The sequence below is a fragment of the Harpegnathos saltator genome, unplaced genomic scaffold, assembly GCF_003227715.2.
Source record: "Harpegnathos saltator strain DR-91 unplaced genomic scaffold, Hsal_v8.6 scaffold133, whole genome shotgun sequence".
NCBI classification, from domain to species: Eukaryota; Metazoa; Arthropoda; class Insecta; order Hymenoptera; family Formicidae; genus Harpegnathos; species Harpegnathos saltator.
In genome coordinates, this window is record NW_020229910.1 from 926,246 (window position 1) to 950,385 (window position 24,140).

Sequence of the window (24,140 nt, forward strand, 5' to 3'; positions counted from 1 at the left end):
CGATAATAGGATTTATATTCCTACCTGCCACGCGATGGGATTCGCGGTGTAACGCGGATTAATCGGCGCGGGCTGGATCGCGGCGACGAGACCCTCTCTCCTTGTTCGTCGCCGCTGCCGCTGCCGTCGCCGCCGCCGCCACCGCCACCGCCACCGCCTCCACCGCCGTCTGGACATGCTCCCGATCGAAACGATCCACTAAACCGATCTCTCGCGCGCGTCGCCCCTGCCGCGCGTCGGCCACCCTCTTTTGCTCCGCGGACGACCGCCGTCGTCCCGACTCCGCTGCGTCTCATCTCCGTCGTCGCAGTCACGTCTTACGAGGGCGCACGAGGAAGGAGGACGGCGAATTTACAAGAGAAAGGAAGAATGAGCTTAAAAGATGGAAAGAAGGGGACGGAGACGAACGAGAGGATAGCGGTCGGGAGTGGCGAGGGGCGCGGGGGGAGGGGACGACTAGGGGGTGGCGGCAGGAGGTAGTGGAAACACGGGGGAAAGACTCTCTCTCTCTCTCTCTCTCTTTCTCTCTCTCCTCGTAGTGGCAAAGGGGGTGGGCGACGGGGGTGCACGGCCGGTGGGTCGTTATTTTTGTGCCTGCTTCGTCTTTAATTTCTCCCCACCTTTTGCGCGCCGCGGCGCTGACGCCGCGCCGCGCCGCGCCGCGCCTCACCGCGCCGCGCCTCGCCTCGCCGCACCATGCCGCGCCGCGCCGCGCCACGCCGCGCCGCGACGCCGGGCAGAGGAGCTGTGGCGCTGGTTGGTGTGCGGTTGTCTTAGTTCGTATGCATATCTCAGTGCCTCACATATTGATTCAGGGCGTCATTACGCGTCTTAGCTCGGCCCACTCCCACCACTGCTTAAACCACCCTCCACCACCCTCTTCCAGTTCTCGCCAGCACCCCCCGGCCCCTCGCCTGTTACCCTCCCGCTGCCCTCTTCCTCGCTCGGCCCGTCGCCCTCAACCTCCTCCTCCACCTCCACCACCTTCTTCACCTCCAGCCACCACCGTCCTCCTGTGGCTCTCCTTCGCCGACCCGACCACCCCATCTAGCCTGCACGAACCTTTACTACCCCCCAGCTGGAAGAATCCTCTTGCAGACCGGTCCTTCCCTATGCCCTCTCCCGTCGTCCCCCTTCGGCCCCCTTGGCTTAAGCGACACGCAAGTCTCGTCTCTCTTCCTCCCCCGCCCGCTCTTCTCCATCCTGCCGCGTTTCGTGCCCGAGGCCGCGTGTGTGCTCGCGAGCGTGCTCGCCTTGGGGGACACGTGGGGCCGCGTGGCGCGCATATATTCGCGTGTAATATCGGTCGTCGTCGCGCGCGAAGCCGGCTCTCGCATAATCGATACGGGATTCATTTTGATCGCCGCGAGCCGCTTTGTTTCTTAGCGACGGCGCGGGCGCCGGCGGCAGCGAGTTCGCGCTGGACGCTCGCCGTGTTTCAGCGCGAAGGTTGCGCGCGCTCTATCCTGAGGCTCGCAGAGGGTCTCGCATATGTGCAACGTTCGTGTAATGACGTGATCCAGAAGGTTGGACGATAACGAACGAACGGCGTTACGTGGGTTTGTCTTTAGGCTTTGACAAACAGAGTCTGGAATTCGCGAGCGGTATTATATATCACGATGGTTCTTCAATCGTTCGTTTTATCCGTTGGAATTAGTTCTCACTTCACTTGCCATTAAGCGTAACTAATTGTAATTAATAACTTCGCCGTCGGTGTACATGCCCAAGTTTGCCGCGACTTAACGTTATTCCTTCCACGCGTCCAACCGGCGTGTTCCGCGAGCTGAAGTTGTCGATTTCACGCGATATGTTACGGAAATTTGACGCATGACTTATTCTTCGCGACGTGATATACTCAAAGCTGTTATGTGAGATACGTGCAAAATAAAATCCCCGCTACGTCTTACTTTAAATTTTGCTCACCATCGATCGCTACAACGTCGGTGGCGTCATCTGACACGCGAGCGCTCTAACGTACGAAACGTTCGAAACGTTTCGCTGTTGTGATATTATCCAAGGAGCGCTTTCACTCTTACAAACAGAAAAAGAGGAGATGTATAATTGGCTCAAAATTAGTGCAAATTGATTTTGAAGATGTTTTACAATGGCATCGAAAATTCATCGAAACCATGTTTTGAAGATAGTTCGACGAAGAACGTTCAAACGATCGCTTACTTATCGACCAACGACAAGATACGAGATAGTAATTAATAAGTGTATCTGTGCGCCGTGTTAATTATCAATAATATATGTATACCTGTTTTGCCAAACGATTTCATTCATTTTTTTCCAATGACTAATTAATTGCATGTCGACACGTCGACATTCGATGTGACAACTTCAACGCGCGGAGGATGTAAAAAAGATATAATTATTTTTATGATCTGCTCTTAACGTTATTAGAATATTAATTTAGACAATCTTGATATTAATTTACCAAATGTGTTTAGAAAGAAGCATGCATATTTGTAGGTATTTAGAAATTTAAATTTCATTCTCATGAATATTATCCTTTTTCGATTCTTTCTATCTTCACGCTTATGTATCTCTACACTTATGTTTACATTGAATGAAATATCATGTGGCTTATTTATGTAGACGAGCAAAACAGAATCCCTAGGATATTAGCTGTCATAAACAGATAAATTAATCATATGTACTCGCTAAAAAAACATCGACGAAAAACATGTCACGCTTGTTTACGACCTTGCCGAAATTGAGAAATATTCAAATACAGCGCGAAAGAAAACACGAAGAAGTCGGAGCAGCAGATTCGATATTCAACAGTATTGTCAAATATGAACGTATTATAGTACACATATATCAGCGTAATATATTCATCATATATTATCAGTGACTTTATGTTAAAAATAATAATCCGATAACATGACAGGTTATTTTTTTAACGACAATGGATATTAATAGATATGTATAAATAATATATCATCATGAAATATCATAGCCTGAATTAAGAAACCATTTAAACGAGGTGCTGGCTAACGATAAAATGTGTAGTAACATTATAATCGTTGCGGAATATTAGCCGCATAAATCTGGTCGATTACAAAGTAAATGACATGTAATGACATCGTAATGACATAATTAGCGACGTACAAATTGCGAAGAGCGGAAGACTAATGTGCGAAGATTATTTTAAATTTTTAGAGATGATATTATTATCTGATTGATGGAGAACGTCTCATATATTTCCACGTTATTTGCATAGACAGGAACAAACGTCTACGAAAAACCTGCGCATGTGTGTATGCGCGCATGCGTATGTATGTTTGCTTTATTGGCGTAAAAAGAGCTTAATATGAACCAGTTGGTATTTTTTTTTTTTTTTAAAGATTACATATTTTTGTATATCTGAGAGCCTACACGCATTTTATATCAAATAGAGATCAATTTATAATTAGCGTTGTATAATATATAAAATCGGCATTTGGTTTTTATTGTCCAGTGATTTTATATGCATGTTCATCTTCATATGCATATTTAATTTTAAATAAGGAAAACTTACGTGTACGTCATATTTTTAGTCTCTTCTTCGTAATATCACAAAGATATTGTATTTTATTCAATTGCTAGTCAATTTTACGACAGGGTCGTAAAAAATTTACGATTACGCATTTATTATAATATCAATCCGTTACACGCCGCGCAAACACACGCACACACACGCGCGCGCGTATCCTAAATCTGGATTATTTTCACGTTTTATCAGATACTTGGCCAAGACTCATAAATTATGAAAACAATGCTGCAATAAAATCAATAATAAATCGCTTTCCAATAAAACGTGACGTTTCTAGAAACATTTACTGTTCTTTATTATGTATTGCTATTAAAACAATTGTCAGCTTTTAAATTTTATGACAGATACTACAAAGTTTTATCTGTTCACTTTTGAGGTCAAAACCAATGAAGAATTTGCTGTCGATTAATTCTTCAGCCTTCAAATTTATCGGTGTCGAACCAGCGATGTCGAAACTAGCAGCGACAGCGATTATGCGACAACGACGCCGATGCACTCAATACATGATCATCGCAAAAGTGGTTCAACGTGATTTTGATGCACAGGTGAAAGTCCACACCGTGATCGGTTCGAACATTCATCGAACCAAATCAAATGTTCGCCCGATCGATTCGCATTCACTCGTTGGACAAGCGTCTAATCACGGCCCCCTTCTTTGATTATTTGAACGCCGTCGACGACAAGGTGAACTTGTCATATCATTATACATGTATATTTCAACATGCGTGCAATGAAATGTTGGTCTTCTAATGTTGCAATTAAAAAGAATGCATCAGGAATTTTGCAAAAAACTATTAATAGTACTACTAATAGTGCTACTAATAGTACTTTAATACTAATTAATATTTTAGTTTTGTTCTTTTCTCTTTGTCGTAAGTGATTTAGATCCTTTTAAACGAAATCTTATCACAATATACACGCCTTTTGTATACGACGAATAAAATACAAAAGAAATATTCGAAGAGAAAGAGAAACTGGTAAAGAGCGAAGTAATCGCTGCCAAAAAAATACCGAGAACGCGTTTCGTGATACCTTCTCTCAATACTAAATAGAAATTAGAAAGGAGTTGGAAGAAAACGACTTGTGTGTGTGTGTGTGTGTGTGTGTGTGTGTATATAATCGAAAGTTTTGTCATTTCGAAGGATTTGTCGAAAAAATTATAAGAGGGTTAATAAAAAAATATGAATAATCGCAACTCAGCGGCGATGACATCGGTGTAAGATGGTCGATGCGTAATAACATCGCAAAGAAATCCAGTTTTCGCATTGAGCCAACGCGGCAAGGTAACGTGCGTCATTGCGGTCACGTACGAGGGACAAAATGTGGTTGGCTGATTACAATCTAGCGCTTGTTTTTACGATAAGTTATCTTAATTGCCACTGTATGTTACGATTCACGACGTTAAGCGGTCGACGCATCGGCTCGGCCAAGAAGGATAACTACGTGTTTTCTCTGCACGAGCAACGTCGATGATTACTCCGTCGTGCTCGCCTCAGCAGCGGCCGCGATTCAGAAAAAGTAAAATTGCATCCCGAGTTGGATGCACAAACGCAAGAAAGGCACTCAATCTTGGGGTCGACGAACGTACGCGTTTCTCTACGAAGAAAAAGATGGAGAGAGAGAGAGAGAGAGAGAGAGAGAGAGAGAGAGAGAGAGAGAGAGAGAGAGAGAGAAGAATAGAGAAGGAAAGATACACCTTGTCCTTTCGCGAGCGTTATTTTACCCCTTTCGAGCGTGTTCTCGCGATCGGTCGCCATTGTCCATAAGATCACGATAACATGTCCTGCAAAGTATTTATTCACGCTATGCGTCTCCGCTTAACTTGTTACAACTCGAGCTTTGTATTTCGATGATATTCGAATCTCCTCGTCATGCTTATCTCCAAATGTGTCATCGAAGCCACGCTACAAACGGAATGAACGATGCAATCGTGGTCGAGCGGTGTAAACGTCGCGCGACTGAAACCATAATTTGAGCCGAGCTGGAATGACATTTTTCGCAAATACACGCAAATTGCTGTGATATTCGCATAACTGGTGCTCCCGATAAACGTGTAACTGATCGACGACAGGTGAACGAGGATTTCGAATCGAACGTATTCTCTCCCTTTTCTGTTACTAAGAACGACGGAAGAAGCTCATTCATTAGGGACTGGCGCACCAAATGAATAATTAATAAAAGAGATATGGCTAAAAGTTCGACCAACTTATGCAAGCTCCTAACATTTTAGCGACTCGTGTGTCCGAGTCCCTGTTACTTTCGTAGTAGTATTTGTTGCACTTTTCAGATACCGCTCGAATACGTCGACGGAGAGTGCCTCTTATTCTTTGCTGAATCCACTGAATCGTCAGCGCGAAATTTATTCGACGTACTTAACTGGCTTCTCGTAATGCAGTAACGTTCCATGCGGAAGCCTTAGAACGACGAGTCATACATTGCGTTCGCACACGTGCACAATTAAAGAACCGACGCGCGTGCGCCCGATGTGTGTAATATGGTCATCCCGTACGAGTATACGAAGCTGTACGGTCAGTGCTTCCCATTGCAACGTGTTAGTAAGGCGGTTACAAGACCGCAAGACTGCCAACTTACGTAAAGATCAGATTAGATCGGTCGATACCGATATTATTCAAGTAATAAAGGATATAACGGGTCGAGTTCCTCCTACGATCGTATCTACGTCTAGTTATCTACAAAAATATACGACTTCACAGGTAAAATCGTAGAAAAAAATTATCGCGGGACGAAATTATCGCGCACGAGGAGAAATATTATTATATTATTGTGCGCGCACATAGGCACGCGAGGAAAGCCAAATTCAATCTGTGCAACCGATTTTGCGACAATGCGATTTTTTGTCGTTTGACGATCAGACAAGAACCGACTGTGAACGAGCAGAGGAATTCCCGTCGGAGATTTATCGTATCATATCAGCCGAGTTTCAACACAGCTGCATGATCAGACGAATGTCTGCGATTACGGTAACGGAGATACCGTAAGCGGTTTCTCGCCGCTGAATTTTCATCTTATCTACATTCTGTCACGTGGACTGTGGCCTCCGCCGTGCGAAAATTCTGATTACACACGGAGAAGATCGATCGAGTGAACGTGACAGTAGACAAACTAAACACCAAGAACGAACGACTGCTCGAAGAAAAACGAAAAATCCGCTTCTTATGAATCAAATTCGATCTCGATTCCAAGGCAACCAGTTTGGCTGGATTACCGTCACCGCGTGATTCACCTGATGCTCATCCTCCGCATACACAAAGAATCGTTATAACCGCGAGTCAAGGTGACAGACTAGATGAAGTTTTATCCTCTCGAAGGATTCGAAAGTAAGTCCGAGGGACTCTCAAAGGGACAAGACGCAGCAGCGTCAACAGATTCATGCATCCCATTCTCCGACGAATCAAGTTCTCGACTATAAATATACGTTCCCGTCAGCCCGATCCATCCGTTCTCCTTCCCTCCCGCGGCAGGTTTTCCCCCTAGACCCATCATCGGATATCGACATTCACCGGGATTCCTAAGTCCCGCACGAGAGGAACGGCCGGCCGTGGATATCGTATCGCGAGACAGCGATCATCACCAGGTAGGCGAACCACCGTCCGCCGCTCGCTCCCACCTCCGACCCGACTCGACTCGGCTCGGCTCGTCGGCCACTTATCCCCTCGAAATAGCCTGTGTTCCTTCCTCTCATCCTTTTTAGCCGCATTTTTCCTGTTTGCGATGAGAACGCCACATGATAACCGGACGAACGAAGGGAAAGTTGCTCCTCCGTCCCTCCGCGGCGGCGGTACCGACCTGCCTCGGGCCAGCGACGGTCGCCGTGGCCAACCAGATCGTGAGATTCGGTCGCGCAGGGTGTCGCGCGCGCGTTGCAAGGTGAACGAGTCGCGGCTGGCTGCAGCCTCGGATACATCTCGTGCGTGTGGAGCGAGTGAGTGAGTGAGTGAACGCGCGCACGAAAGAGACAGAGGTGCACCTCCTTGTCTGAAACGCTCAACTGGGCTCATTCGTCGGCCGTGAGTATCAGCCGCGAGATACATCACGGTGGACCGTGCAGATCGAATGGAGATTCTCGTCGGTGCCGTCATCTCCCTCACTAACGTTATCCTCCTCTGGCGAGACCGTTATCCCTGTTAAACGTCGTCCGCGTGATATCGGCCAACAGGAAGTGCCCGGGACGCGGATGGTGCGTACAGACGAGATAAGCGCGGCTTCACCGGCGATGCAGAAAAGCCCAGCGGGCGACTGTTGAAAGGTGCGAGCGATCATTACTACGCGGCGAGTCGAGCTATTGCTTGCTTGCTTGCGTTGCTCTCGGCGACGACGCGGCGATCGGCGAGCGAACGCGAACGCAAAAAAAGAGGAAGAAAAAGAAGAAAAAGAGGGAAGAAGAAGAAGAAGAAGAAGAAGAAGTAGTAGAAGTGGAATCCAAGACTCCTGCTTGCGTCCAGCCATTCGCCGTGATTTCCACCAAGGGATCGGCCGTGCGGTGTGCAAACGCTCGGAGATCGATTCCTCGCGGACGGACGGACGCGCGCGCGTTTAACGGGAATGCGGACGCAGGAAGTGCAGCAGTTCGACCGCGACTTGCAACGCGCGCAGCTCGGAGAAAGGCGCAGACCGGTGACGGGATTAGGCGAAAATTCCGGTTGGGTTCGTTAGACTCTGTCTATCTCTCTCCTTTCTCTCTCTCTCTCTCTCTCTCTCTCTCTCTCTCTCTCTCTCTCTCTCTCTCTCTCTCTCTTGCTGTCCCTCTCGAGGGCTGCGGCGAATTTGCTGAGGCGAACGAGAGAACGTGCAAGCAGCGGGTGGTGTGCGCGGTGCGCGAAGTGGAGTGCACGTCGATCGCGGAGACTTCAACGCGTGTACGACGCGCGCCTCGCGTGGCCTCGTCGATACACGACACGTGTCTATGAATAAAGTGGAGTTCACGTCTAATTTCTAAGCGACCAGCGGAGCCAGCGCGAGAAGGTAAGTAAGAAGCCGAACACACGCGGAAAACTTCTTAAGCAGTAAGACGTAAGCAAATGAACCAGTTGTATATTTTGGGGCCGTAAGAAGAATAATCGATTTTCAGTCAATTTCCTTCTTGCCTCAGTTTTTCTACGTGTCCAGACCCCAAAGCCTTGCGAGATACGCTGATGTCGGCTGCATCAGCCACTTTCCATCACGCATACTTTTTGGAATCAGCCGAAGAACCGGCCGAAACAAATTAAATATTCTGCTTAGCTCGATACGGAGCTGCCGGTGTTATTTGCTAAATTTTCATCGAAACGTCACGCGTATTACGTCAATTGCCTTCAGTTGTAAGCTGTCAGCGAACGGACGGTTCTCGGGCAGCCAAGAAGATTGCGTCTGCTAAATTACTTGCAGTAATACGAGAGCGGCCTGCGAGAGCTCGGATAATCTCGCGCGAAATGAAATTCAGAAAGCGCTCTCGGCGGTATTGATGTTGCTTCGGAAGCACACATTTCTTGACATTTGTCTGGACAAACATACTTAAGCCACCTTACAAAAGTACACGAGTCTTATTTGCGCCCGTAAAAGAGCGTCATATTTTTCATTTCTGTAAACCTGCCGGAGTAAAATTACTGCCGCTATATTTCTCTCTTGCAAATTAACACAAGCGTGCGTGAAGCAATTCGACGTAATGACAACGAAGTTACGTTCGAGTTGTCGGTACAATATTTGATGAGTCTACGTTTCAAGACTTATAAATATAAATAAATAATATTTTATGAGCAAATTATAGCGAAATCCTGAATCATTCTTTTCTTGCCACGTCAGAACGTGCTTCGTTTACAGCACTCTTCGCTCGAACGTCCCTCGGTATTTGCCAAATAAAATAGTCAACATGTGTGCGATAAAAGAACTCACGCAAAAAGTCACGCGTAATAATATTTCATCAATATAGATCGGCCGTAACTTTCGTCGCATATGCGACTTTTCCGACTTGCGTGTTTGTCTCGTCAGAATTTACAACTCGGGTGTCACGCGTGCATGCTTCCATGCAAAGTAACGGAATGCACGCAATGTGCTTCGTCTCGCGTGATTCGATCTACCGATGCGCATGACATCGCGGCTAACGGACACGCACACAGTCATAGCTTGTTCGAAACTTCATTTTTACTCCGTTTAATCTTCTACCTAATTGCATCGGAAATCAAAACCGTCACAACGAAAATCCCCCGTCGCGAACGGTATTTCTTTTCTTTCTCATTGTAAATCCTTCAGTCTTTCAAAATGTTATGTTCCTCTTAAGCAGCTCCATGCCTTTTCCATATGACGTACCACCTTATTGTGCAAGACAATGGCGAAACGAATTTCGAGGAAATAATTAATTGCCATCTGTGTAACTGCTGCCAGTCATAGTTGCTTTTATAGCTTCTTGTCGGGTTCTTGTTCAGTCGTGATCTTCCAGGAAATTTTTGTTTTTCTTCATCGTAAAAACGATGCAATGGCAGCGAAAGGAAAATGAAAAGAACAAACATTGCGATATTTCCCGGTATCCGCGATTTATTTAAACAACGCGACGTTATATTGTTGCTGGAAGCCGTCGTAACGCCCGACATTTTATGACGTGCTTCGATAAATAGCCAACTCGACACGTGTCTACTTCTGTATCGTCATTAGCGGTGACGGAATTACTATGATGTTACTACCATCAACTGTTCTCCCACTGCTGCGGATAGCAATAACAACGCGTTGTAATCTGGCGTGAATTTCCGCGTTCGTGTAGGTAATCGCGTTCTTCATGAAAGAAAGCAGTTGGGCAATCGTATCTGCAACTAATTGACGCGTTTAAAATGTACACGCGTTATGACGTAAAGAGCGGGCTTTCCCGCGGTTAAACGCTCGAAAGTTATTTACGCAACCGGTTAGGGAATGCTAATTCACGTACAAACTTAGAGACATTGGGATAGATCAAAAAGCCTGTGAAGGAAGAAATGCAGGAGTCTGGTTGCAGCAGAAATTTAGAAAGGCTATTTAGAACCGCTCTCTCGAGCGGTTTAAATCGATCAAAGATATATTACCAAACAAAGAACATATTGCATAAAAATTTCTACAATTTACGACTTTGAGTGCTTTGAGTCTTGTCAAAATTTTGCGCATATTTTTTTACAATAATTCAAAGCTGGGATCTTGGGTTGTTTTTTACTTATTTCTTTAACTCGATGTTTGAATTGAGTTGGAAACTTTCGGAGAGTTCCGGGTCTATTTTTATATGTTTAATTGTTTAATATATATATATGTGTGTGTGTGTGTGTGTGTGTGTGTGTGTATGTGTGGGTGTATGTAGGTGTGTGCAAATATAGCTCGCGATAGCGTCTCCTCTTATTTCCTTACGTCACTCAGAAAAACGACAAACGATCGGCTAAAACACACTCCATTAACACGCATGTGAAACCAGTTTTGCCATTCTCTCGCGCACAATGAGATATCGCAAAAAGGCACAGTGCTTAAAAAGCACATCATCCAGCTTGTTGGGATGGTCAGAGCGAAATAGAACCGGCGTGGAATCATTCGTTCTAGACGAGTTTATTCGCGATATCTAATTTCTCAGCGCGATTACGCAACGCACTGTTACGCTCGCTGATTTATTTATGCCGTGAGGATCCTTCGAGGGAATAATCAGCGGCGCTTATTATGACGTTACTAGCTCCCGTTGCGGTTGAAATCATCGGGTTCACGGTCCATTGAAGAATGTCGCTCACAAGGCTGTACCAATACGCACTCGGATGTGAGATGGACACAACGAGTACTTTCTCTTGACGCTTTCTCCAGGGCCCGCGCTACGCGATCGCGGAGATTACCCGTGTGTGTCGACGTCCGAATCTCGCGAATATTTATGATCATAGAAAGTCGCAGTCGCGTGTTCTATAATATTACGAAACGCGTAAGAGCGGCTCGTTAGGTAAACTTTTCCGCGATGCGCAATACGCAGACCTCCACGCGAGATCTTCACGAACGTCACCGCGTCCGATCTGCTTCTCGGCGTGTCGCTAATGCCTTCGACTAGTCGGACGGATTGCTTACAAATGAGCTGCTAGAAATCATGTTTTTATTATTTGATAATCTCACGAGGATTCTTGCCGTGAGAAAAGGCGTTATTTCTTCCGACACTTCAAACACATCACTAAATTCATTCCCTCTCCTAACTTTTCATTCTCAGTAGGACGAATGTTCCTAACGATGGAAAAACCTATCGGCAAATATTATTATTTACGGAAGTTCATTTAACAATATGATCGGATAACGAAAGCTTTGTTTCTAAATAAAACGAACGAACGGAAAAGTCCAAACGAAGCTACGATTCTCACGGTAAAATTTCTTTTCACAGGGACATGCCTGCGTTGAAGCTCTTCGGGCGAAAATGGTTGGCCGCAACCGACGATCTCGTGTACCCCGGCATGTTCGAATTATTTATCCGCGTTGTATGGTGAGTGTCGCCGAGGAATCCGCAATTATCGTACACGATATTAGTCGCGGCAACGGTGGCATGTATGAGTCGATAATAAATTCAAATTATCCCCCAAATCTGATATTTTTCAGTTCTTTTTCTACAGATCACAATTATGCGAAACGTAATATATTTTCCTTTCTTTCAAGCAAATCTAATCTGGTAATCAAATAACCGAGTTCTTCCCTGCATCAGTCAGCATGACAGTTTGTTGAAGCGCGACCGAGACGGATCACCGTTAGCGTTTGCTTCTCGTAATAGGATGCGTATTTTGCAGGTTAATTCTCATAGGAGTTGCCTGCACGAGGTACTACGAGAGCACGTGGAATTGTCAGTCAGGAGGTGACTTGGTGCGCGTATATCTCATAGGAGAATTGGCCATGCTCAGTATCGTCACGCTTTTGATACTGGTCATCATCAGGCAAAGCGCGAAAGGGACCATCATGGACACGCATGCTCGACGTTGCGTCGAATCGCTACTGATAATCAAGTGAGCGATATAAGCAAACGAGTATCCCGTCAATCAACTTTCTAGAGTAACCAATAACTTTTATACAAGGCTCTTGTAGAAAGAGTTATATACCATCCCTCCTCTCTCGCTCACCCATCTTTCTCTTTTATCATATGAAATGTGGATAACGATTTGTTCCGCTCATAAAGTATCACGAAATCTTAATAAAGCACAAAATGCAAAAAGAGAAAGCAAATGGCAGGAGAATAGCAGTTTAACAGAAACACTTAAGATTCGAGTACGTTTACCGTATGTACTGTGCGAATATACCATAATTATATGCACTTGATCGTATCGATTGAAAGCATCGATTTCGATTCTCGGCAATAATCATTCTCGTTTGAACGAATTATTCAAATCATCCGCTTATTTGGCATAAATTATTCAAACATTTCTGAATTTCAAACCATGTTTTCAGTTATATAACACTCGTGAGATATCAGCGTGATTTTGCAATTATTTGCATCGTGTCAGATAATGCATTAAACGTTGGAGCATTTTATGTGTTTCACAACCACGTGTTATGTATAAAAAGGCACGATATGAAGATCGTGATGCTTTCGATAAGATCCACGCGAAAAAGTAAAATGGAAGAAGAACAAGAAGCAAATATACGTGCGAAAAAAAAGTAAACATACCACTCTTCGCGAACAGCTACGAAAATGGAATATTTGTTTCGTTTTATGACGAATATTATTTATATACGCAACACACGCACGTATATTAATATATTAAATTCAATAATAATTAATTTTTAATCCGCAATATATTTTAATGTCACTCATTCACGGCGCGAATCGTGCGCGAAAAGTAAATTAAAAATAAATCGCGTCAGTCTCAGAATCTACCACGCAAACTGTGTAGTCACCAGTACCGTGAAATTTTTATTATACGATTGTGTATATCGCGACGTATCATATCGCATAGAGGTAATATTTCTGGATAGAAATAAATATCGAAAAATATGAAGGCGTAAAATAACTGCTCCACATAAAAATACACGAGCGAAATAATCGCACTGATATCGACGAAAAATAAAATCCACCATCTTAAATATTTATTCCCACTTATTGTCACTCACCGAATCGCCTCGAAGTCATGGTCGGTCACACTCTGCTCCACGTAGATCTGTAACAATAACAGAAATTGCTATTTAGATCTTAGGATTCAGCTTATAATCCTTTCGGGTCGAGCGTCGACTATAGTCAACGGCCGGATATTAATCAAATTGCAGAAACGTAACAGATTATCGATAAAAATTATGAAATCCCACTGTATTGTGAGAATATTTGTTCGCGATTATTAAATCCATTGCAAATCGCAGGAATAATAATATTCGATATTTTAACAACTATAAAATGTATAATTAAAGCACCTTATGAAATTTTATTTAAGTAAAAGAAATGCGCAAAATATGTCAATAATAAGACATCGCTGTGTAGCCTATATCAAATCGTCTTTTACGATTTGATATTATTAACAATGCAATCACAATTATTTAATTCTTTTTAATTAGTACGAATAATACTCGGGACGCTATTGTGAGTCTCAGTGAAAATTGAAAGCCTTCTTTGATGCAATCAGGATATCGATGTTACTGCCGGAGATCGGTTGGAACGTCCTGGGCAGCCTGTGGATTTTCGGACAGAGCGTGGAGTGCGAGCACGAGCACTATTCCATCACCGTCGTGGAGGCTCTGGTACTTTTCGACTGGATCCTGATCGGTCTCAGCATCTTCGGTCTCGCTCTGGTATTCGACCCGATCGGTTCTCTGGAGAACAAACAGCTGGAGAGCTCTGTGGAGCATGGCAAGCACTCGCGCATCTGGTTACGGCGATTCAGGTTCCTATGGTGGATGCGCAAGGATGAAAGCGCGAGCGAAACCTTTCAACATGTCGCTGGTGAGACATAGGTACGGCTAAATTACGAAGAGGTCCTGCTGCAATCGAAATTGGAACGTGGACGACGTGTTCCAATCGAAAAACCGAGCGCAAGAAGCTGCCGGGAATATCCGGACGATAAATAATAAGTTCGCTATCCTCGTTCTGGTTTTGACCGCTGGTGGGACTTTCTTCATGACGTGTATCGCTCTCTCGCCGTGCGAGGAAGCAGCGATCACGCGATCGCTTCGTGATATTCGCAGTATATGAATTGGGATGAATGAATTTCGAGCGAAATCGCGAAATCGCCGTTCGAAAGAACGGCTCAAGCTTCCTCTCAAACAGTCTCAACACTTCGTGTCGTCGCAATGTTATGGAATATATTGTCATGAAACAATCCTCTCACTACTTTCACTACCCTCGATATATCATTGTGGTATTAGTTAAATAATAAAATTAAATTAATTTATAAGAAAGAAAAAAGTTATGTCCTTTGTTTTTTTGAAAAATCTTCAAGAGAGAAAGAAAAAAAAGTGATGAAATATATATCAAACTTTACAAATATCTAATACCAGTGGAAAAAATTCAAAGACTAACATTGGATCCAACGAAGCCTGACGGTACATCGAGGGTCGAGAGTAAAACGCTTTCTTAACGATTTAACTTTAAACTCGCAGGTCTTCTAACCGCATTATTCCGAGGTACGGACTTGGTGCCCTCGGACGTAATGGCGGGTTGCATCCTGCTCAGAGTCCGTCAGAAACGTGAAACTCACGAATTACGAAGGCTGAATTTAATCCCGCGACCAAATTACACTTCAGGTACGTCATTCGTATGTTAATCGCCGGGGAAAAGTCGAAGAATGGCATTTATCGAGTAAGCTTCGGCCTTTAATTGTCAAATATTTGCCATCTGGACTTTACAGACAGCAGCGCAATTTTTTCCAACACACCCAACTGGATGTCCTTGGAGGCAGCCCATCATTTTCTACAATTGTCAATCGCCGCCTACGGCTGGCTTTTCGTAATATACCAGCATACGTGTACCGGATGTTTCCGTTTAATACGAGGCATGACATGCTGTTCTTGTTTTCGGTAAATAAAAAAAAAGTACTAAAAATAACCAATACTTTTTAACTTAAAATTAAATTGGAGTCGAATAGAATTAAAATTAAAATAAAAAAAATACAGACTGTAGTGTCTACGTAATCGTCTATGTATAGTCACTTTGTATATTGCTCATGATTAGCTTATATAACTGTATAACTATATTTTTTATATTGTTCATAATTAAGTTCTATCGTTCGCTTTTGTTTCGTTTCTTTCTCTCTTAGACGAAAGAGCAACGTTATTCTCGACGACAATTGCTGCTTCTGTTATCTCTCCGGCGTGAAATATTTATCGAAGTTATCGGAGGAGGACATTCTGTTCGCCTCTTTCAAGAATCACTTGTGCGAGGTTGGTTGGATTCTAAATCGTAGCTTCTAAATCGCGATTTCCCTGCGTTCACGCCCAATATTAAATATTACATTCTCAGAAATTTCTCGTAGATACCGTTTTGCGTAATCGCGGATCACAAGACCGCCAACATCGTCGTGGCTATACGGGGGTCATTATCCTTACGGGACTTAATTACTGACATCGCAGCCGCGTCCGATTCGTTCGAGTGTCCAGGTCTTCCCTCAGGTAGCACGGTTAGTACGCAAACAGCTATCTCGTTTTGCTCGCCGCGCGTGTGCAACGTAACAATGTAATAACGACTTCGTTCACGGTATGGAGTATAATTTTGCAGGCGCACAAAGGTATGGTGATAGGAGTAAAAATAATATTAAAGCAACTCAAACACCATAAAGTCTTGGAGAGAGCGTTCGCCACATATCCCAATTACCATCTGACGATCACTGGTGAGTACTTTTACTTGCGCGCTCGTGCTAAATCGCCGTTAGCAAATAGCTGTAAATTCTGTAATAAAGTAACACGCTTTTGTAGGTCATAGTTTAGGAGCCGGTTTAGCCATTCTGCTAGGGTTACTAATACGGCCCCGTTACCCGGACCTGAGAGTCTACGCGTTTGCTACACCAGGTAATTGCACACGCGCGTTTACGCTAAATTTATTCTGGTAATATATAACAATTTCGCCGGCTTAGAGAATGCGTTAATTACCGTGAGTTATTAAATGTATTGCCGGCTCTATTGGTAGAACAGGAAGATTTTTACAATTGTTTCAATGATTTGTAATTATTCGCAAAGCTGGGCTGCTAAGCAGAGACGCTGCTAAGGTCACGGAAGAGTTCGTGTTGACCGTGGGACTCGGTGATGACCTTGTAATGAGGCTCAGTGTGCACAGTATAGAGAATTTAAGAACATCATTATTGACAACACTGCGAGCCTGTCGACTACCCAAGGTATTAAAATAGAAAAAAATCATCTAACAAGGAAAAACACAAACGATATGTCCCTCCGATTATATGATACGCTATTAACATGTCGTAGTTTCGATCGCAAAGTGCGAGACACGTATTCTTTCATAAATGTTCAATCGCAAGTTTGAAGAAGGACTAATATTACATGTAATATATATTAGATTTATTTCAATATAAAAAATTAAATATATGTTTATATATTAAATATTAGTTTTTCGAAAGTCTTTTTATATCTTTGAACAAACATTCATCAAGAGATTGATATGTTCGAAATACCTTCAGACGTATCTTCAAGAAATATCTCACTATCTAAACTTGCGATTGAACACTAAAAAAAATACATGACAATTATTTTAAATTATACAATATGTGGAATATATCATAAAAATTAGTAAGGAATATTAATATGGATTTTTCGATAAATGATTAGATCGAGCTGTTTCTATATAATTTTTCTTATGTCTTTAGTACAGAGTAGTTCTGAACGGATTTGGATACGCTCTGTTTGGAGTACCCGAAAGAGACTTGACAAAAACGTGGGATAATTGTAATATAATCAGCACAATTCCAAGTCAATCCCCTTTACTCACTGAATTCGGGTTAGCAAGAGACGAGGTAAGATTAAACTGATGCATTTACAAAAATATAGATATATATAAATAAAGAAGGTAAAAAAAAAACAAATGGTGAAGCATTCGTGAGACACCTGAATATAGAGGATAAATTATAAACATGCATATGTTCTTTTGTTAAATTCTACATATGCATATATACAACTTATCGCAGGAAAACAAAATAGTAGAACGTGACATTACAAAAAGAAGATATTCAAGAGAGAGGCTGTTTAATGCTGGTCGTATACTTCATATAACGAGGTGCAAGCTCGAGAAAACAGAGAAAAAGAAGTAAGTTATTTTCGCACATTTTTACTTATTAGTATAATTAATTACAGTATGAGAGAAGTCAAAATAATATAATTTTCGCAATATTTCCGTACAGCAAGAAAGAACACGCGAAAGGAAGAAAATACGAGATGCGATGGGCACAGGCGGAAGAGTTCACGAAATTGTCAGTGATGCCGCGCATGCTCTTGGATCATCTGCCAGAAAATATAGAACGAGCTCTAGCCACGTTATTAGAGCAACAAAATGACATACCTTATTATTTCGATCCTTAGTGTAATCCAAAGAAATTATTTTAGAACTTTAATAAAAAGAAATTTTTGCAAAAACCCAAACCCATTTGTCTAAAAACTTCCTCCCTAAAATTTATTTTTCCCGGTGCATTCTAAATAAATGTTAATAATATCAAAATATATACCCTCATGTATGCAGACATAGAAAAGTTTCCAAACAAAGAATTGATCAAATGATTCAATCAACCTCATTTTTCCACAGAAATATATAAAATAATTATTATTACTAATATTATCAAAATTTTTATTAGATACTATATATTCCAAAACAAAAATATCTTTCTTCATGTTAAGTATAACATGTGTACAAATTTATCATTATCATAAAATTTGATTTTATATTTCTATAAAGAATGATATTTGATACGCACATGTACATAAAAACAGATTCATAATAATATATAGAGAAAACAATTATATGCGTGTCATTAAACGTAATGTAAATCCGCGCGCAATCCTATATTTCTGAACACGCAATTTAGATGCAGCATGGATATGAACCTACAGAAAATGAGCGTAGCATGGATATGTACTAACCGAAGATTATCGGCACTTGAAAATGAGGCTAGTGAATACAGTTCTAGATCAGAAATGGATGCAGATGGCGTATCAAACAGTCCTGAAAATCGATGTCAACCAAAACGACACGATAGTAGTTTTTAGACTTCTCTCTGATAATATACTCGAATGCAGTAAAATGTAAGGTCCGTTCTTTTTCGAAGAACTTCTGAATTAGTGCACACTAGTGCAATAAGCTGGAATATGGGAAAATATATCTGTTTCACTCCAACTTATTGCACTAGTTCAAAAATCCTTCGAAAAAGAATATACCCGTGATCTTTCCTTTTTCGAAGAATTTTCTGAACTTAGTGCGACAAACTAGAGAGAAACAAAACATATTTGATTACTCTAAAGCCCATATTAGACTATGGATTGGGATTGAGATTGGATTGAAATTTGACCAATTGGAAAAAAAAATAATCTCAAATATAGTAAACTTAGCCCTGATTGATTAAACTTCAATCTAATACTCAATTCCAATCCGTAGTCTGATACGCGCTTAACTTATTGCATCAGCATACACAAGTTCAAGCAGTTCTTCAGAATTAGTCAATTTCCAATTTTGGCGCAATTTTTACATGAATGTTTCTAGTTAAAACGAGGGGTCTCTTCTTTATAGCTGCATTGCTGAACTAGTGCAATAAGTTAAAATAGGTCGTTTTGTGTGCACTGCTGAACTGGTGCAACAAGTTACAGTGAGGAAACCTACGTTTGTCTCACTTTTGGTCTGTTCTTTGTAGCTGCACTGTTGAACTGGTGCAATAAGTTAAAATGAGACAAATATAGGTTTTCTCATTCTAGCTTATTGCACTAGTACAGCAGTGCAGCTACAAAGAACAGACCATAAAACTTATTGCACCAGTTCAGCAGTGCAGACAAAATGAATAGGCCTATTGAGACAACTATATTTTTTCTCACTCTAACTTATTGCACTAGTTCAGCAGTGCAGCTGTAAAGAACAGACCCAAGGTAAGTATCTTTTGGACTTGCTCCACTAGATTTATTTCGAATGCAATAGTTGGCTATACAAATTATTAGGTTTGTAAGCATGCGCGACTAAGAAAATTTTGATTTTCCCTTCTGTCATTTTATCCACGATTATAGCCAGAGCCACCCTGACGGCCTGACTATAGCTCATGGAGCACATGTAGCCTGTGAATAAAATATGTTTAAGAAACAATTTGAATGAAATTTGTGAAATAGTACGTGTTTAAAATATCAATAGTTGTACATATAGTCATCATCAGAAGTGATAGATATTAAATGAAGTAAAATTTATATTTATCAAAGTGAGTAACCCAATATATTTTCATTTTTACACATGTGTAACCTCTTTTTACATTTTCATTTAGTATTTTACCGTATGTGTTTTATTTATTTCAACTAAAATTTTTTACGTTATTGCCAATGCAATGTTGATTCGGAACATACAATTGAGATAAATTTATTATTTTTATGACTTGATTGTAGATTTGTATCAATTAAATTTTTTTATCAACATTAATTAGCATTTTACTAGATAAATCTATTGTCAAAAGATCAATAAAAATTAGTAATTTTTTTCATATCATATATTCTAAACAGATGTCTGTAGCATCCTCAAGAGTCAGTAGTTTATCAACTATACTAAAAAGTATCCCACAAACTACTAATCAATCCAACAGAGTATACTATAGACTTCCAAAAGATTTCAAAAATATATTATATGGTTACAAATTTGAAACAAAAAAAGAATATGAAAGGATGATAAGTACACTTCGAGAAGGTGTTATAAAGGTGAGAAAATACAGATAAAATATAGAACATTCATGTACAAATAATCTTTTTTAAGTCCTAAGCAAAAGTTATATATATGCACAAAAATTAATGAATTGTATATTAGACTATATATTGAAAATGTTCTCTTTGTTCTTTAGGATAGTGATTTAGCAAATTTTTTAGATGAAACAAGGCAATATATAACCTTATTAGATCGTGAACATAAAATATTTGTTCAAATTCTTCTTGAAATTAAATGGACAGATAAGTCACCAGATTTTATTTCTGCCTATAAATCTTTTGTAGAAGATTTAGTCTGTGCAAGAGTTGAATATGCTAGAAGTGTATTTGATTATTTAGTTAAATTATTCAAACCAGGTAAATTTTATATCTATTAATAATATTACTTTAAAGTGTATGATATATGTGATATTTAACATATTTGTGCAATCATTATCTTAGTTGGTGAAGATAATCGAGAACACAAGACTAAAGAACTCACACTTCAAGATACAGAAAGGCTAAATCATATTCATGATATGTTGAAGAAGATTTTGAAAGTGGTACCAATGTAAGATACAATGGATATATATGCATGTATAGCATGTATGCATTTTGTGTTAATATGTGTGTGTATATACATATACACACACATAGAAAGAAAGAGATGTACTTATATATATGTTTGTTATTATAAAATATATAACTGTATTGATATAAATTTTTGCAGGTCACGAAAATGTTTACTATACAGCATTGAATCAGAATATCCTTATATTACACATAGTACTTATATACATGAAGTTTATGTACATGCATTATTAAGTATAACACATTATGCACCTTATCTAAAATCAGATATCATATTCATAGTTATCAATGGGTAAAAAAAATGTCTAAACTTTATTCCTAAATAGCTAGAAACAACTTAGATATACATCAATAGAATAACTTGTATTCTTTTTATGTTTTAGTTTGGCATCATTAGATGTTAACATAACTAAAAATAAAACAAAAGATTATGAAGATTTATGTGACATGATAGATTCTGACAGTGATAACTTGGCTACAGCAGACAATCATGAAGATAAAACAGAACATGTGCAATTAATTGAGCATACACTGGATGTGTGTATGGACATATTTTTGGAATTTATGCACAAGTTTTGCTACATAAATAATGTTGATTTAAATAAAGAAAATTTAAAAATATTATATCAAGATATTTTAGCAACATTTGATAAAGTACTGTTACGTATAGATCGTACTCAATATGTACAGTATATTGGATTCTATCTTTGTAGTATTAAACCTGCACTCACAGCACTCATAAGCCATTTATGGAAAAAAGTAACTAGCTGGGACGAGGCGCCAGTTATACGTCAATTAGCTGTTTCTTATATTTCTAGTTTGGTCGCTACTGCTTCGTATATTACTTCTGAGTAATTATCAAACTTTCGATAAATCAGTATAAGCAACAAATAGTTTATGTATTTAATATTCATATATATTTTTTTTTTCAGAACGCTGAAAGTAACCATTTGCAGATTTACGAATTGGATACATGATTATATCGGCATGGACGAAACTACAGATAACTACGTCGATTTGAAACTGCATAATGTGTTTTATTCTGTTTGTCAAGCGTTCTTTTACTTGTTCGTCGCGAAACATGAAGAGCTCACCAAAACAAGATGTAGTGAGTATAAACTTATGTTTAAATAAATATATATTTAAAAGTGAAATTGTGAACAAGTGTTATAAAAACAAGTGTTATATTTTCAGATATACTGTTTGTCCAACAACTCGATATACCGAAAATTATTTCGTGTAAATTGAATCCTTTGGTGGTGTGTAATGGTAAAATTGTACGCAGTTTTGCCGATATTACAAAGATGTATCAACTTGCCTATTGCGACGCTATAATCGAAGACAATACGCGCAAACAATTACCTATTTTCGGAGAAGAAGAACTTTTGCTTCCTGATTTTTTTCCCTTTGAATCTTACACACTAGAGCATAGTAGACATTGGATAGCTCCTTTATTAAATAACAATGTATGTATGACAGATGCTAGTAATCAATTATCAAACAAGACTAAACGTTTACGATCTAAATAGTTATGATGTTATACATGACTCAGTATAAATAAATGTTTTTCTTTCTGATATATTCATTGTTTATAATAATAAACAGTTTTATGCTGTTTATGATTATAAATCATGAACCAATTGTTTTAATAAACCGGAGAGAAAAGAAATGCAAACAATTTGTATGCATTACAAGATTATCCTAAACAAGAAATATATTCCAATTAGGAAATTGTGAAAATATTGTACAGATAAAATATAATTTATATTCTGAGATATTCAAATATATTTGTTTCATTAATTTTATATTTATGTATGGAGGTATATTCTATATATATATATATATATATATATACATATAGTGTGTGTGTGTGTGTGTGTGTGTATTGTGTGTATACACACATACATATATATATATATATATATATACACGCAAGATTTTATCCAATAATATCATATATAAGAGGTCTGTTTATTTTAATTACATTATAGTAATTCTATTTTTTTGCATTTAAAATTGTGTGTGTGTTCCTTGTATCTGTTCATACTTATCCGTATATAATGTATGTTTATATATATATATATATATGTATATAATGTATAAAACAAAAGCAGATCCCTCAGGTAACAAAATGATAATTTTATATATGGATAAAATTCGCGTCACAATATGTGAAAATCAGACGCATTGTTTATTTCAGTCTCTATTTCACACGTACTCACCGATATTTCGTCATCGACAAGTAAATTGAAAGCGATTTTAAATTTAAACCTCCATAATGGCGAACAGGCGCGATGTTTGTTTGTTGATGCTTCTGATGGTAGAAGTCAATGGGATATAAATCTTTCCGCAATTTTTGAACGATGCTTCGTCACACGAACGCGCGAGAATTTACTTTCGACACTCCCGACGACAATACACGCGCAGAATTTATTTTCGACAAGCCGGAGACGCAAAGTATATGAAACGGTTACTCGCGCCTGAAATGCTGTACTGGTGACGCGACGATTGCGATTCTCGAAGTACTAAATACGCCAAACACGGTTCTTCCGACCAATCACTAAATGCGATATTCATGGCGACTTTTTAACGATATTATGTCACGTACGAAAATTATTCTCGGCATTCCCGACGATAATTTGCGTATAAGACGTTACTCCGGCAAATCGAGAACATAAAGAACAGTTTGAGCTACCGCAACGGTTTCTTACGAATAGTCGTTATTTCGACCAATATTTCTAGTCGCTTGATTCGCGAGCCTTCGATGGCTAATCAACAATATAATTAGTTATAAAAACGCATAAAACGTATTTTCGTAGTTCCCGACGACGATCATTTAAGTATTAGGTCCACCTTTGACGAAAGTCGAAATCCGCGAGGAACACCGGTACGGCTTTATGAATTCTCGAACTCGACGCGCTATAATTCTTTTAGTAACTGATCGTTCTGCACTAAAGTCCTAGATTAAGAATGAATGAACAACGCAATATCGCGAAACAAGTAACTGCGATACTCCGAATTGTTATAACGTGATGTACATAAAATAAACTTACCTCTCAATGGTTCCTGATGTCTCTCCTTGCAAAATATATCCTCGGGCACTTAATATTTTTTACAACACAAACACTAAATTTAACTTTGCACAATAACAGGCCATTTTTTTCACAACACTTCGATCACAACACAAATCTTAAGCAACAAACGCGCGTAA

At 40.1% G+C, this 24,140-nt stretch overlaps 2 protein-coding genes across 3 annotated transcripts; both read left to right on the top strand.

The window, feature by feature from the left end:
• The first annotated feature begins 6,194 nt into the window (after positions 1-6,194).
• On the top strand, positions 6,195-18,054 carry LOC105188340 (sn1-specific diacylglycerol lipase beta). Of its 2 annotated transcripts, XM_011149738.2 has the most exons (14): positions 6,195-8,521; positions 11,892-11,990; positions 12,289-12,501; positions 14,107-14,423; positions 15,080-15,223; positions 15,328-15,496; positions 15,736-15,859; positions 15,952-16,095; positions 16,194-16,305; positions 16,391-16,483; positions 16,652-16,806; positions 17,293-17,439; positions 17,611-17,729; positions 17,824-18,054. In XM_011149738.2, exons 2-14 carry the CDS (start codon positions 11,896-11,898, stop codon positions 17,999-18,001), a joined length of 2,010 nt encoding a protein of 669 aa, XP_011148040.1. In that variant the 5' UTR covers positions 6,195-8,521; positions 11,892-11,895; the 3' UTR covers positions 18,002-18,054. The 2 variants fall into 2 exon arrangements, with proteins under 2 accessions (XP_011148040.1, XP_011148041.1); XM_011149739.3 differs by lacking the exon at positions 6,195-8,521 and having other exon boundaries at positions 10,839-11,990.
• Positions 18,055-19,689: 1,635 nt separating this feature from the next.
• On the top strand, positions 19,690-22,502 carry Tif-IA (RNA polymerase I-specific transcription initiation factor RRN3 homolog Tif-IA). The gene is made up of 8 exons (XM_011149740.3): positions 19,690-19,869; positions 20,165-20,356; positions 20,497-20,716; positions 20,801-20,909; positions 21,069-21,221; positions 21,313-21,780; positions 21,862-22,037; positions 22,124-22,502. Exons 2-8 carry the CDS (start codon positions 20,165-20,167, stop codon positions 22,456-22,458), a joined length of 1,653 nt encoding a protein of 550 aa, XP_011148042.1. The 5' UTR covers positions 19,690-19,869; the 3' UTR covers positions 22,459-22,502.
• Positions 22,503-24,140: the final 1,638 nt, after the last annotated feature.